At 53.5% G+C, this 15074-nt stretch overlaps 1 protein-coding gene across 1 annotated transcript in view; it reads right to left on the bottom strand.

The window, feature by feature from the left end:
- Nucleotides 1-5405: 5405 nt before the first annotated feature.
- The window catches only part of GALNT6 (polypeptide N-acetylgalactosaminyltransferase 6), a 40241-nt gene continuing 30572 nt past the window's right edge, over nt 5406-15074 (bottom strand). The window contains exons 6-11 of the mRNA XM_075901679.1: nt 14213-14330; nt 13301-13501; nt 11459-11590; nt 8084-8185; nt 7347-7499; nt 5406-6282 (exon numbers count right to left, since the gene is read on the bottom strand). Coding sequence (XP_075757794.1) covers nt 6169-6282; nt 7347-7499; nt 8084-8185; nt 11459-11590; nt 13301-13501; nt 14213-14330 — 820 coding nt within the window. The 3' untranslated portion in view covers nt 5406-6168. The remainder of the gene's footprint in view (nt 6283-7346; nt 7500-8083; nt 8186-11458; nt 11591-13300; nt 13502-14212; nt 14331-15074) is intronic.

The following is a 15074-nucleotide window of genomic DNA, read 5'->3' as shown; positions in this document are numbered from 1 at the left end:
AATTTGAGGTTTTGGAATCTGAGTTTTGCTCGGTTTCAGAACAATCAGCAACAAGACCTTCTCAAACAGTTCATAGACACCAACATGTGGGTCTTTTCCTGGATTAGCCAGGAGCCCCGTGCTCAGGACACACCTGTGGAACGTAGGAGACTCAATTTCAAATGGGCGCTTTTCCTCCCTTAAGATACTTCGGGGAAAAAAAAACGTACGGGGAGGCACACGGCTGGATAAAGCAATGCGGAGGCCCTAAGATCTGTCAAGTTTAAGAGGCTTCAGAGCTTTACCGAAAAATGAAATTTAGTAAATTTTTTGGTTTTGTTTTCAGAGGCCTCTTATACTAAAATGATTCAGGATTTGGAACGGGTCCCATATGACGAGAGGTTAAAACGACTGGGACTTTTCAGTTTAGAAAAGAGGAGACTGAGGGGGGATATGATAGAGGTCTATAAAATCATGAGTGGTATGGAGAGGGCGGATAAAGAGAAGTTATTTATTAGTTCCCATAATAGAAGAACTAGAGGACGCCAAATGAAGTTAATGGGTAGCAGGTTTAAAACTCATAAAAGAAAGTTCTTCTTCACACAGCATGTAGTCAACCTGTGGAACTCCTTGCTAGAGGAGGCTGTGAAGGCTAGGACTATAACAGAGTTTAAAGAGAAGCTAGATAATTTCATGGAGGTTAGGTCCATAAAAGGCTATTAGCCAGGGGATAGAAATGGTGTCCTTGGCCTCTGTTTGTCAGAGGCTGGAGAGGGATGGCAGGAGACAAATCGCTTGATCATTGTCTTTGGTCCACCCTCTCTGGGGCACCTGATGCTGGCCACTGTCGGCAGACAGGCTACTGGGCTAGATGGACCTTTGGTCTGACCCAGCACGGCTGTTCTTACTTGTTCTTACTCGGAGGCCCTAAGCCGCATCTTACTTACCTTGCGTAATCTTCAAGGCGTGGGAGAATCAAAGAGACATACCCAAGATCAAGCAAAAGAGCCATTGAGGAAATCTACAAGGGGCAATTATTTGTCCCTTATTCCGTATACTCTCACCCCGAGCTCTCAAGGTTCAAGATGTTTATTCTGTGCTTTGCTCTCCTCCACCAGATCTCCACAGCTCCGGCGCCCCCCCAAATACCTGGTCTGCGCTTTCTACCATCAAAACAGACCCTGGAGGTTGGGCGTTAGGAAAAAGTTCCTACCTGTCCGGGTGGTTAAACACTGGAATAAATTGCCCAGAGAGGTTGCGGAATCTCCATCTCTGGAGATATTTAAGAGTAGGTTAGATACATGTCTATCAGGGATGGTCTAGACAGTACTGGGTCCTGCTGTGACGGCAGGGGACTGGACTCGATGACCTCTCGAGGTCCCTTCCAGTCGTAGTGTTCTATGATTCTATGAACATGGTTGAAGTTTTCAGCGTGGAGTGGACCTACAAGTCTTAACTGGTGGTGCAACCGAGTCTGCACCTTTAACACGGACAAAGCGTTGGCCCAGCGATGTGACTCCGAACTCAGAGCCTGTCTGTATTATAAAGCCGCGGTGTCCAACCAGTTCTGAAGCAGCAGCCACTACAGGGACTCCTGCTATAACCAACTAGCCACACTCACCCGGCCATAGAGCCCCATGTGCTAGTGGCCAGCGTGTAGGACACCACAGTTAGAAGTATACGTGCGTTCCGACCGGTCTTGTGAAAGTTATATTTGTTGAGCAGGGGACCTCGGCATCTGGTTTGGCTCGGTGACGTGAGTTACAAACAGATCGTGACCGGATGGCCACGGGACGTGTTTCCTATGGATACAACCACCCTGCCGTTCTGCAGCCCTGTTTATCTCCAGCCTTAATGCTTCCAGCTTCCTTTGCGTTTGGGGAGCCGGTGTGATAAGCACCCGTCCTGGCGGCCACTGGGAAACCCGCTAGAATTGGATCACCACGTGAGTTCTGATGCAGCCCACCAGATAGGGGGCCCCAGCCCCGCTCCTGAGCGTGCGAGGGAAGAGAATTTAGATGCAAAATGGTTCTTCAGGGCCGTGCCCGTTGGAGCTAGTTCTGCACAGGGATGGGAGCGCGCTTTCCTCGTGGTTAGCTCCCGGCCTGGGCTGAGAAACTGGGGTAGCATACGTGTCTCGGGTAACGACTCATGAGCGTCCGCCCGTGTCCGTCATAGGCACGTCAACAATTGTAATTAATGCCTCACTCTTCCCATCGGAAGACCCTGAAGCACTTTACAAACATGCTCAGTGGTGTTATTACAGATGGGGAAACTGAGGCAGAGGCACTTGCCCTAGATCACCCAGCAGGTCAAAGGCAGACATAACCCAGGGCTTGTTCCCGTGTTTTAGATACCCAGAGCAAACTGCTTTAACTATAGGAATATAGATAAGCACCACCAATCCCCCAGTACGGACAGTTATTCCCATTTAAGTGGTGTCTAATATGCATAACTGATTTCCATGCAGCAAAGGGAATGGCTATCTATCTTTTTGAATTTGTGCACGTCTGTCTACAAGTCTGTTTGTTCATGAACTCCTCCGAAATGGTAAGAGCTAGAACCACCAAATTTGCTAGGCAGCTTCCTCTTTTCCTACCTTAAAGCAAGGTCAGGGTTTGGTTGTACCAGGACAACTGGGAGTGCTGAGAGTGGGACTGGTTTCCATAATATGCAAAGGGAGGGGCTGCTGTTCAGAGGGGCGATAGGTGAGTGTCCACTGGGGACAGCCACCCCACCAAGGGAGTGGCTAAAGTTCCCTCGTAGCTGGGGGGGGGGGGGGGGAAAGAGGACTGAGGGGAGAGAAAAAGTCCCTGGCAGCTGGAGGAAGAGAAAAGGCCTGTGTCAGATGGAACCTCCCCCTCCCCCATCCTGAGCCCTATCTCACACCCCAGCCATCACTGATTCCCATCCCCCTCATGTAAAAAAGCCAGCCCCCTGGGAGCACTGATTTGCCCCCCCTTGTGCAAAAAACCCCTCTTGTGCAGAGCCATTCCACTGCTTATTTTCAGGAAGAACGACTCCGCACAAGAGGGTTTTTTGCACAAGAAGGAGCGCTGCAGACAGCTTCTTGCGCAAAAGCCCGTGCTGCAAAAATGGTGGCTCATTTGGCATGCAAATGAGGCATGGCAATATTCATCCCCGTGTCTCATTTGCATATCTTAGCGTGCCGTGTAGACATAGCCTGTGAGGTTTTGAAATCCCGGCTTGACAAAGTCCTGGCTGGGATGATGGAGTTGGTCCTGCTTCGGGCAGGACTCAGTGACTCCTGAGGTCTCTCCCAGCCCCACGATTCTATAATAGGCAGTGCTAATTAGGAGAAAGGGGCCATAAATATCTGACATCAGTGTGATTAATCAGAATCGGAAACTGACGAGACAAACTCAGGCTTGAGTAATGTTTCCAGCACCCTTCTGTTGCGTGGGTAGGACGTAATTTGAATCCAAGGCAGGGACGAGACAGATCTGGGATGCATCGGAGGGGAAATTCCAGATTGGAAAAAGATCCTTCCGACTTATCCGGGTACTCCAAAGGCACCCACTTCCCCACCCCCCAAATCCAAGCCTTGCTGAGTCTGAATGGGATGGCACCTGCCTCCCACAAAAAAGTCTCTCTCACACCATCTACGTGCACCAGAGTGAACGCCTGCAGAATCTGTCCCATCTAGAAACTATCGCAGCTTGCCTAGGGGATCCAGGAACGGACGACGATGGGAAATGGGAGATAGGAGCTCACACCTCAATGACAGGCCTGTCTTTTCGGGTGGCTATGGCCTGCAGGATTTGGGAATTTGCTCCACCTCTTTTGGTAACATATGTCTAATTGCTGAGCAAGTCCCATTAAAGCCAACCCCGCCCCAAAAGCAATTAAACCAATGGTGATATTTACTCCCATGGCGTGACTCACTCTGCCAGCATGTTCTATGCCCTTGCTCCCTCTCCTGGCCGGCCTTTTCTAGTTAGACTCAGTTCTCCGAGGGCAGGGACTGTCTCGTACAGGTTGAAACTCCATAATCCAGACTTCCCTGAGCCAACAACACTCCTGGTCCGGCAGTTTCAGGTGATCCCGAGAGCACCCACAGAATAAGCCGAGGGAATGGGACCAGGGACATTGCCAAACTAGGGAGGCAAGATGGAGTCCTGGTGGGTAATAGGGAGGTTGCTGGGGGGAGAAAGAGGGGAGAACACAGAACCCTCCCCAAGTGCTGATTCAACTAGAACAAAAACATTTTCTAATCAAACTCCCATGCTGCTGGGAGTGGCGGGGGGGGGGGGGGGGGAATGAGGAACGCAGAGCTCCGGGCTGCAGCTTTTAGCTCCCCCCGTCTGGCAAGTCCCTGGTCTGGGACCAGTCAGGTTGCAAGGGTGCTAGCGCAGGAAGGTCCAACCTGTAATGTGGATAGTTCCTGGCCCAACGGGGCCCCCATCTTGGCAGGTTCTCAGGCACAACCGGAACATGGACAGTCATTAACTGAACATTGTGCCAACTTGGAGCCAGGCTTGGTCCCGCTGGAGCCTGTCGCGACCAATAGGAACATGGGAGCAAAGGGGACCCGGAGCCTGGATTTCTTGTGTCAAACAGCACAGCTCTTTATTTTAGCTTCGGGTCATGTGTCCAAAGGCAGCGCCCCTGCCTTTTCCAGGCCCGGTTTTCAATGACCACGAGCTGGAATCAGTTCGAAACTAACAAACGACAGTAGTCACGTCTCAAACATGGGTTTGTATTGACTCGGCGATGAGGCCATGTTTTCCCACGATGCTACAATAGTCGAGACACTAGTGGCACAGTGGAAAACGGGAGGCAGAGGATGTGGGGGCGTGGATAGATCCTCCCACACAGAGGAAAATGAGAGTAAAGATGCAACAGGGGGTTTTCAGTCATTAAAGAACTTCCTCCCCCATTCCCATTCTGGAGACTAGGAGCTGCCTTGCTTTGCATTGCTGTCTCTTGTCAAAACCATCGCCGGGGGCTACGCCCGTCCTCGTTTACACCGTCCATGGACGGGGAAGCCCCCCCTGGCTGCACGTTTTTAGAACGTGCCGAAACCCCAAGCCTGAAACGGAAGCAGCCCGCCCAGCATAAAAGCGGCCTTGCAGCGTTCCCGCGACCAGCCCACGCTCTCAGCGATAGACGCTCGTATCGCCTCATGGCGCTCGGGCCGTGAAAAACCCGGGAGCGAGCCGGAGCTCAGGATCCGTGTTTCGGATGCACCGATCCAAAGTGATTTTAGAAAAGCCGCCCCTCCCCCCACACCCTGCATGCGATTCCGCAATTTTCATTCCAACCACTGCTATGATCTCGCAGGCTTGTGTAGTACACAACTGGCAAGCACACACCTCTCCCCCCCATCAGCTGTTCCCTTGCCAAGCTCAGCAGCACCATCCGCTGGACACTTCCCACTGTGGGTCAAGGAAACGATAACGCCTCTCTCCTTTGGGACTGCATAGCAAGTCCTTTTTATTGGCAGCCACTGGCATTACCTCCTTCCTCGTGCTGGCAAGCACTCCGGAGGTGTCATGCTGTGCAGCAGGCCGGGATCTCACACAGCAGAGCACCCCGGTGTCAGGTTTTAAATGCACACTCCGATCGCCTCCTAAACCGTAAGGGGAAAAAAACCTCGTTTAATGCCCAGTGCGTGCCAGAAAGCAGGGATCTGTGCTCCTGAACGGGATGCTGCAACGCCGCCTCACCACATCCCAACCTGCCTTGGCACGCACAACCACCAGGAAACGAAAGGGCATGGAATAGTCTCTTTGGCATAAGGCATATTCAAAGGCCAGCTGGCATCCTAAGTACTGTGTCAGTTTCATCCCTGCCATTCTGCGGGGTCATGGTCCAAATTTCCTGGCTCAGGAAGCGGTAGTCCATGCGATTATTGGTGTGGTTGGCCCCGTGTTCTCTATCTTTGGGTAAGTTACAGTGCAACACTCCCATAGGCGGCAAACAAGGAGCTTGGCTTGTCTCTTAGAAAAAGTGATAAACAAATCTCCGTGTATTACACCATCTGATCTCAAAGGCACAGAATAAAATGAAAGGCAACTGTGAAGTGCAGCATGTTGAAGATGTTCACGTCTTTTAAATAAGAGGAGAGTATTAGCTTCTGTTTTCCTGAGTGCAGTCTGGAATCGAGGTCTCAGTGAGACGGGCTGATACTTCTTGGTTCCACCGGTTTTGTCTGCGCTATATTGTTTAAGTAAAGAACCACTGCTGATAAGAATCCGAAGGGTTACAGGAAGTCATAGATGGATGCTCATCTCTTGCCGACAAACACATGTCAGAGGCCACATTTTTAATCAGACGATCCTAAAACACAAATAGAGATGCCAAGGTCACATCCTCCACTGAGCTTAAAGTGCTTTGCACAGAAGGGGAAACTGAGGCACGGGGCAGTGATGGGACTTGTCTCAGGTTACCCAGCTAACCTGTGGCAGAGCCAGGAATAAAGTCCAGGTTGCCTCAGTAGAGTTGGGCCAGATTTTTCAGGCAAGCCTGTTTTTGGGAGAGAGAGAGATAGCGAGAGAGCGAGCAAGCGGGTGTGTGTGTGTGTGTGTGTGTGTGTGTGTGTGTGTGTGTGTGTGTGTGTGAGAGAGAGAGAGAGAGAGGGGTATGTGTGTGCGAGCAAGAGGGGTGCGTGTGTGTGTGAGAGAGTGAGAGAGGGGTGCGTGCGTGTGTGTGAGTGAGAGGGGGTGTGTGTGAGTGAGAGGAGTGTGTGCAAGCGAGAGAGGGGTATGAGAGGTGAGAGGTGTGTGTGTGTGTGTGTGTGTGTGTGTGTGTGTGAGAGAGAGAGGGGTGCGTGTGTGTGTGTGTGTGTGAGAGTGAGGGATGCATGTGTGAGGTGAGAGAAAGGTGTGTGTATGTGAGAGAGAGAGAGGGGTGCGTGTGTGTGTGTGTGTGTGTGTGTGTGTGTGTGTGAGAGTGAGGGGTGTGTGTGTGTGTGAGAGTGAGAGGGGTGCGTGCGTGCGTGTGTGTGTGTGAGAGAGAGAGCGAGAGGGGTGCGTGCGTGTGTGTATATACACACACATGTATAAAAAGGCAAATGAAACATTTCACAAATTTGCGTCAGTTTCTGCTGATTTGTTTACATCGGGCGGCGGGGGCGGGAAGGGAAATTTGAAAAATCAGGGTTTCGATTTGAGGTTTCCAGAACGAAAGCTTTGCCTTGCCCCATGCAAACTTCAAAACGCCCTTCAGCTTTAAGAAGTTCCAACAGCTCCACATCCAAACAAAAACGGCAGGTTTGCCGCAACCCAACATTCATCCCCGCGCCTGAGCCCCCGTGGTCCCGGGAGGAACCCGCCCCGTTGGACAGCCCAGCCCAGGACCCCCGGCCACAGGCTGTTTCCGGGGACACCGTGTTCTTTACTCACGTGGGTGAGTTCCCATTCCTCGTTTCCGGGCACGTGCGAGTTTTTCCCTACAAAGCGACAGTCTCCCAGCTCCACCGGCCCGAAGCCGGCTCGGAGGCAGAGCTGCTTGCCAATGTTGTGACGCAGGTCCTTCTGGGACGTGTACTCGAAGTACTGAGAGCCAAAGAGCAGACGCGGCGATTAGGGGCTGCTGACCCCCACCCCGAAGGGCCACCCATGCTGCCAGAGAGCAGCCTGCCAGCCCCACTGATGAAGGCAGCCCCAGAATCCCTCAAGGCGCCAAGGGAATTCACGTGTGTGCCCGGGGATCAGCACGCACACCCCGCTGCTGGGTCGCACAAGTCTGGAGCACTTAAGTGAACCCCGATTTCAGATGGGTGGGCAAGATAGGAGACAGAGGGAGCAAGCCCCAGGCTTGCTTCCCAGCTGCCTCGCCCAGGAGGAGTGGGGTAAGCCCTGGCGCACCAGACCAATGTTCCCCTCCAGGTTTTCCATCCATGTGCAGAATAAATTTTATTTGGTGCACCCAGGCATGTGCAGATGTGCACCACCAATAGAAACACATGCTGCAGGAGGCTGGGGGTGTGCTGCTAATCAGCCGAGTGGCAACTGAATCTTGCCTGGGCGGCTGCCCACACCCCCAACTTACAGGGAACATTGCTCCGGACCCTTTCCCCAGCTCCGGGAGGGTGGGATGGGGTGAGAGCCGCCGGGACACATTCACACCAGTGGCCTACCTGATTGCCTCCCATCCCGTGGCACGGGTACATGATCAGCGGCTTCCCTCCATGATTATTCTCCCCGACATCCAAGCAGTTCTTGGACCCTTCGTTCTTAATCTGAAAGCAAAGAACAAAACATGCGGCACGGGTCTGAGCGGCTTTCGGAGGGGCTCGGTCTCAGACCCCACCCAATCCTAGGTGCATGGCCACACGCCCACGGAAAACACAGCCCAGCAAAGCCTACTAGAGCCAGTCCGGATCCCTAGTCGCTGGCAGCAATGTTCCCTCTAAGTGTTTCCATTTGTGTGTGGAATAAATTTTGTTCCATGCGCCAAGGCATGTGCAGATGTGCACCAGCAATGGAAACATGCTGGTGGCTGCAATCAGCTATGGGCACGCCGCTAATGAGCTGGGTGCCGCTTGAATCTCTCCTGGGCGGCCACCCAAGCGCCCAGCTTACAGGGAACGCCGGCTGGCGGGTTATTTTTTACAAACCAGACCTTGGTTGTGATTGTGTCTGTGGGCCTGAGCACTGACCCATTTCTGTTCTTTCAACGAAGGTTCATTTCAGTCCTAGGGTATTCGGGCTGAAATTGTCAAAGCCACTGGACTACATACCAGCTGGGGAGGGCTCAGAGTTATTGCAATAAATTCTTAACCCCTCCCCCCCCCGCGCCCGGTGGACTGGCTGATGGGTTTCTCCCACATGCTCGAAGTCTCACTGATCGCTGTTTGGGGTCAGGAAGGAATTTCACATCCCCCCCCCCCCCCCCCCCCGGCCAGGTCAGTTTGGCTCAGACCTTGTTTTCCCTCCTTTTTCATTTGCAATGCGGAGCCTGCATCATTTCCTGGTTTGAACTAGAGTCTCTGGGACCTGAAGTCTTTAAATCGTGATTCCAGGCCGTCAGTAACTCAGCCAGCGGTTACGGGTCTGTTGCAGGAGTAGGTGGATCAGGTTTTATGGCAGGGGTGGGGAACCTCAGGCTCGGGGGCCGGATGTGGCCCTCAGGGCTCCTCCCAGAATTTGGGAGCCCGCAGCTGGTACGCCAGCCCCACTGCTGCCCCAACACGGAGCTAGAGTGTAGGCAGGGCCCCCAGGCTTGGTGCGGGAGGGGAATGTGTGGAGCAGCTTTCTCCTTCTCAATCCGGGGCCACGTCAGTGACGGGTTTTTTGGGGGGGTTCACACGTGTGTGGCCCCCGACGGATTTTTCTGTGGGTCAGCGGCCCCCCCCCCCAAAAAAAGGTTCCCCACTCCCGTTTTACAGCCTGTCATAATGGTTTCTTCCGGCCTCAGCGTCTATGATTCTATAATTGCAGCAACCGAGTCATATTCAAACGAGGATGCGTCCGACAGCCGAACGGCCTCAAGAGGCCTTTAGCCAGGCGCTAACTCTCCAGGCACGGCCGTTATTTTGGGGCATTTCTGCGGGAATCCTGCCGAGAACGCCACCAACGGAGAACTGCCCAGAGCAGGTGGCAGGTAACCCGTGCAGGGACAGCCAGCCGTCCACAGCCTTCCAGGCCGCCAGCCCTGCAAGGGAGGTGGTGGAATCTCCCTCTCTGGAGATATTTAAGAACAGGTTAGATAGACATCTGTCAGGGATGGTGTAGACGGAGCTTGGTCCTGCCTTGAGGGCGGGGGGCTGGACTTGATGACCTCTTGAGGTCCCTTCCAGTCCTATTATTCTATGATTCTATGAATACTTCTGCCTGACTGACTTCTGGTTGCACCTGTATTCAGGAATGCAATCCAGGGAGGGGGTGGGGCTGGGTGGGGTCCGCTGGGATTCTGTGTGGAGTCAGCAAATAATTCCTCACGTGGTTTTGGCATATATATGAATGAGAGCAGTGGTTCCCCACCTTGTCGAGCATTCAGACCCCTTTTTAGTCTATTAAAATTTCACAGCTTGCCCCATCCTGGGGGGAAAAAAAGAGAGAAAAGAAAAAAGAAAAAAGAAAAAAACAAAAACAAAAACAAAGAGAAAAAAGTAAAGATCGGGCCCACCGTGATGGGCCCAATCCCTTTTAAACTTTCCGCTGACCCCTGCAGTACCACTGTAGACCACCAGGGGTCCACAGACCACAGGCTGGGAACCACGAACAGGACGACTGAGCTGGCCTTGCTCCGGTTCTTAACTCAGCTAACGTATTCGTCTTCTTTTCAATCAGTGCCCTTGGGATGGGGCTGGGGTTGAGGGATTCAGGCTGTCCTGGGGGGGAGAGGCCAACTCCAACCCTCTCTCCCTGCAGTGGCGCGGGGCCACGTGAGAACGTGGAGGTCCCAGCTCGTCCCGTGCCGGAGCCGTTCTTGAGCAGATGGACAGACTCTCCCGAACATACAGCAGAGTGCGAGCTGCGTCAGAGACCCGGAGGCGGCCGCCCTCGCTGTGCAAAAGCAGCGTCCTTTGGCACAAGCTCAGCCGCACGAGCTGACTTCCCAGGACAAACCCAGAGCGCGTCTCTTCCTCGAGGCCGTTCCACGGGAACTGCAGCCAGCGGGAGTGTGGAGCTAGTGCTGAGGGCGGGGCGCGAAGTCCTGTGCACTCTCCACCTAGGAGCTGGGCCACTTCTGGGGCGCAGTGCAGTCTGCGGTGCCAGGACAGGCAGGGAGCTGCCTTAGACCCGCCGCTGCTCACCTGATCCCCCTGCAGCCTGACACTGCACAGCCCAGCCCTGCGGGCTCCCCCTAGTTGGAAGACCCCTGCCTTCGACAAACGAGAATGGGACGGGGGAGAGGGACAAGGAGGAGGAGCGCTCAGCTGACTGAAGAGTTTTCCTAAGTCGGACACAGTGGCTCAGGAAGACCAGGCATCAGGGGAAGGTTTTCAATAATGGCCACACCACGCATGTGGGGTGTGAGTTCCCCGCTCACAGACACAGGTCACGTGGTGCACACCTGGAGCTAGCGTGTGTCTCACAGAACCAGCAGTCCCAAAGTCATTTCTACTGCCGATCTTTCAGGAGAACTTCCAGCACTGGGCAGGGGGACAGGCAGAATTGCCAGCCTGGGAGGGGGGCGGGTCCATGCTCCTGGAAGGGGCGGGGCTAGGGGCAGCCCGCCCTCAGCTCCGCCTGGACCACGCCCCATGTCTCCACCACTAGGACGTGGCGCCCCCTGGAGCACGTGGCCAAGAGCCCCACGCCCTTCTGAATCACGGGGCTTCCGCGTCTGAATTTCTCACCCTCAACCTTTGTCTTAGCCATTTAGATTGTAAGCTCTTTGGGGCAGGGACTGCCCTGTCAGGGGGCTGCTCCGTTCCGTGGCGCCCTGATTTCAGAGGGAGCCCCTGCACCCTACGAACTGGCGCACCTCCCTCCGCTTCCTTCTAGAGAAGGAAGGGAGTTGATCAAAAAGAAACAGGACAACACAGACGCGCTCCCGCACTTACTGCGCCATAGAAGGTTGGGGTCAAGTCTGGGATGAAGATCTCTGGATAGATGGTTTGCAGGTACCAGGTGAAGTTTTTACAGTGCAGTTGCTCCTTCAGTTTGAGCCGGTCTGTAACGTCGCCGTAAGTTTTCTGTCACAACCAGGCAAGAAAATTAAACTCACCTCAATAGGGCAGCGAGAGAATCCAAAACCCCCAGCCTTCCCTTTGATAGGTTTGCCTTAAAAAGCATCACAGAGAGGGAGTTTCCATTGGTAATTCAACTGCTAACTTAGGAGATCTAATTGCCACACGCCTCCCCGTCAGGATGCAAAACGGCACTAAGGAGCCGTTCCTAGGACACTTGTGACTGGAAATAGGGAGACAGCAAATCTGTGAGAGTTTGAAGCCCTCCCCGCCCCCCATCCTGAATACGGCCGTCTGCATATTTGTGAACTAAAAAACCTGAACGTTCAGGCTGGGTCACACACGTTGGTTTCTTCTCAAAGCTTTGGTTTTTAAAACCTAATTAGAAATTGACACTGACGAGGTTTGGAACCAGAACACCTTAAAAAAAGTGCTTAGAGGCTGTGCAAACGAAACACTGATCATTTTGTAGCTTTTCAGTGAGGGGTTTTTTTTTTTTTTTTTAAATGCACTCCAGCGGTTCGCCCCCCACCTACCCGGTGCGCAAACCATTTCAACAACTCGGCATTTTTGGCTGAAAATTTCTCTGAACGGTTCCAATCAGAAAGCTCGTCGCAGACAAGGCATTTTGGAGCCATGCTCATTTTGGGTCAATAGCAGAGCCAAAAAGGCAGGTGGGGGGAGAGGAAGACTCTGGTGGCCTTTAGATGAACACGTGACTAAGTCAGAAGCGATGGTAAAGCCGCTCCTACCAATAAGTCAGCTCTACCCCCCAGCTCTGCTGTTGATCCGGATACCATGTTGGTTGGCCCCTAACCTTGCACAGAGTGCAGCTGACTTCTGTGGAGTGCTGCCCAGCCAGAAGGGACATCCATGGGGCGCTCTCCATAGAGCCAGCCCCTTAAGATGCCCTCCAAGAAGCCCAGTGCTGCTAGGAAGGAACAGTCCACTAGAGAAACACATCGAAGATGCTTTGATGACTTGTGAAATTATAAGACCACTAAAACTTAGGAAAAACGACTTTCCTAGGAGGGTGGAGAAGCGCTGGGCTGGGTTCCCTAGGGAGAGGGTGGAATCTCCATCCCTAGGGGTTTTTAAGTCCCGGCTTGACAAAGCCCTGGCTGGGTTGATTGAGTTGGGTTGGTCCTGCCTTGGGCAGGGGGCTGGACTCGATGACTCCTGAGGTCTCTTCTAGCCCTGGGATTCTATGGAAGGGACCACGAGAGGTCATCACGTCCAGTCCCGTCCTCACAGCATCATCTAGACGTGTTTCTCAACCTTTTTTTTGCTCATGGCCCCCTTCTGAGCCTCATTTACCTCTGTGGCCCCCCTTTGTAGCCGCTGTTAGTTGGAAAAAAAGGTACATAATTTACCTGATGTTCCACTTTTCCCTGTGGTCCCCCAAGAGGTAGGACGTGGCCTCTGGGGAGCCATATGGCCCACGGTTGAGAACCACTGATCTAGACCATCTCTGACAGGTGTCTGTTCATCCTGCTCTTAAATATCTCCAGGGATAGAGATTCTACAACCCCCCTGGGCAATTTATTCCAGTGTTTGACCCCCCTGACAGGCAGGAAGTTTTTCCTAATGTCCAACTGAACCTCCCTTGCTGCAATTTAAGCCCATTGCTTTTTGTCCCATCCTTAGAGGCCCAAGTGAATCATTTTTCTCCTTCCAAGTATTTCAGGCAATATTTGCTGGACCCCGGTTCGGTACCTCTCTGGCCATCTTTGCAGCCTGCTGGTTTCTCCTGTAGAAGATTTCCTTATAGTCGTCCATCCAGACCTCCGCCAGGCGCACTTGGTTCCGGGAGATGACCTGCGTTCCTTTTGGGAAGGTGTGGGGACTTTTGGAGCGGAACACGTGCCCAACCACGGAGCAGGGGATAATCTCTAGCTGACCGCCACACTGCCAAACCTACACCAAGGGGAAAGAGCCCATCACCTCTGGATTCCGAAGGGAGTTTTAGTAACACAAACCCTGACACAATGAAAGGGAAAGAAAGAACGTTTCCGTGGACAAAGCATTTCCCCGCGTAAGTCGAAGCACAGACCTGGACGGGGCTGAGATCTGGCATAACGCGCTTTGAGCTTCCTTAATTATTTGTATGGCGGCAGAACTTCGGCGCTCCATTCACGGAGCCCGTCCTGAGAGGTGCCCTACGAACAGAGCTCTGTCTTTCTAATCCCAGGCACAGACAACAAAAGCTCCATTTGCAAAGGGGCTGGGCCGTCCTCTCTGGAGCTGGGACACCCCGGCGTTTCTGGAATTCAGGCCCAGAATTAAGGATTTCCTTGGCCACCGTGATGAGGCCTTACACTCATCAGAACGGCACCTTTCCGCAATGCGGTAACTTTAGTGTGCTACATCGGATCAAGTCCAGAATTCCAGCAACCCTTCTAGGCACCGGTGGGCAGAATCTTATTGATTTTTTGCGCAGAGGGAAGATCAGAAAACTGGAAGGGGAAGGGGGGAAATGAAGCTCACGCAGAGCAGGGAGAAAGTGGTTTTGAGGGGGGTACTCTTGGAATACGATGGGCCTACGGAAGCAAGGTACGTGGGCCCCCTAGTTTTAATTCAGCTAAAAGCTAAAGGTTTTCCCCCCCTCCCTCTTTACTTGGCTCTTACCCTAAAGGACATTTCCACATTCTCCCCACCCCAGATCTCCATTTGGTCGTCATAGGAACCGATGTGTTCGAAGTAGGACTTGGAGATGGCGAAGAGGCCACCAGCAAACGTGGGAGACCTGAGGGGAGACAGAAGCAGAGTTGAGCGCGCACTTAATGCTCCACAGATCTTTCCGTAGCCCCCCCCGGCCAACCCTGAGCGACAAGGATGTGCGGGAGGCGGCAGGACGGGACCAGAACCCAGGCTCTCCAAAGACAAACGCAGCAGCTCTGCTTGGGTTCCGGCAGCGTTGGGGCACCGTGGCAAAGCTCTGACCACGCCCCATGGTTTGGGCGATTAGTGTTTGCCTCAAACTCGCTGTGACCCCCCCCCCCCCGCACAGCCCCCCAACCTTTACTAGAGGCCCACGTCACGGCCTGCGGAGTCTCTCTCATCACAGGTTTGTCCACGGTCCGGGGGGGGTAAACCCTGAAGAGTCCTGGTCTCCCCTCGGGGCAGAGTCTGCAGCAGCATGAGGAGGGTCAGTGGGAACCCCAGCTCCTCCAGGTTCCGGCCCAGAGGGAGCAACAACCGACAGGGATGGTTCCACTCCCCGTCTGGCAGCCACTTCCCCCACCCATCCCTCCCAGGACCTTTCCCCTTGAGTAGCCTGCCCTGCTCCTTCGTGGCACTCCGCCTCACTCGCAGTCCTCAGCTCTCGCTCAGTCCCCGGGCTCCTCCCCTGCTCCCAATTAACGGCAGAGGAGCCTTTTTAACCCCTCTCAGCTGGTTCTCCATTGACCCCAGGTGCTCTGATCAGCCCCGCCCAACAGACTCCAGAAACCTCCCAAATATCCGCAGGTGCTTCTGTTGATTCTAGAAG

Source organism: Pelodiscus sinensis, chromosome 19 (genome assembly GCF_049634645.1).
Source record: "Pelodiscus sinensis isolate JC-2024 chromosome 19, ASM4963464v1, whole genome shotgun sequence".
NCBI classification, from domain to species: domain Eukaryota; kingdom Metazoa; phylum Chordata; order Testudines; family Trionychidae; genus Pelodiscus; species Pelodiscus sinensis.
The sequence above is the reverse complement of the archived record's forward strand: the minus strand, read 5'-3'. Positions and strand labels throughout refer to the sequence as shown.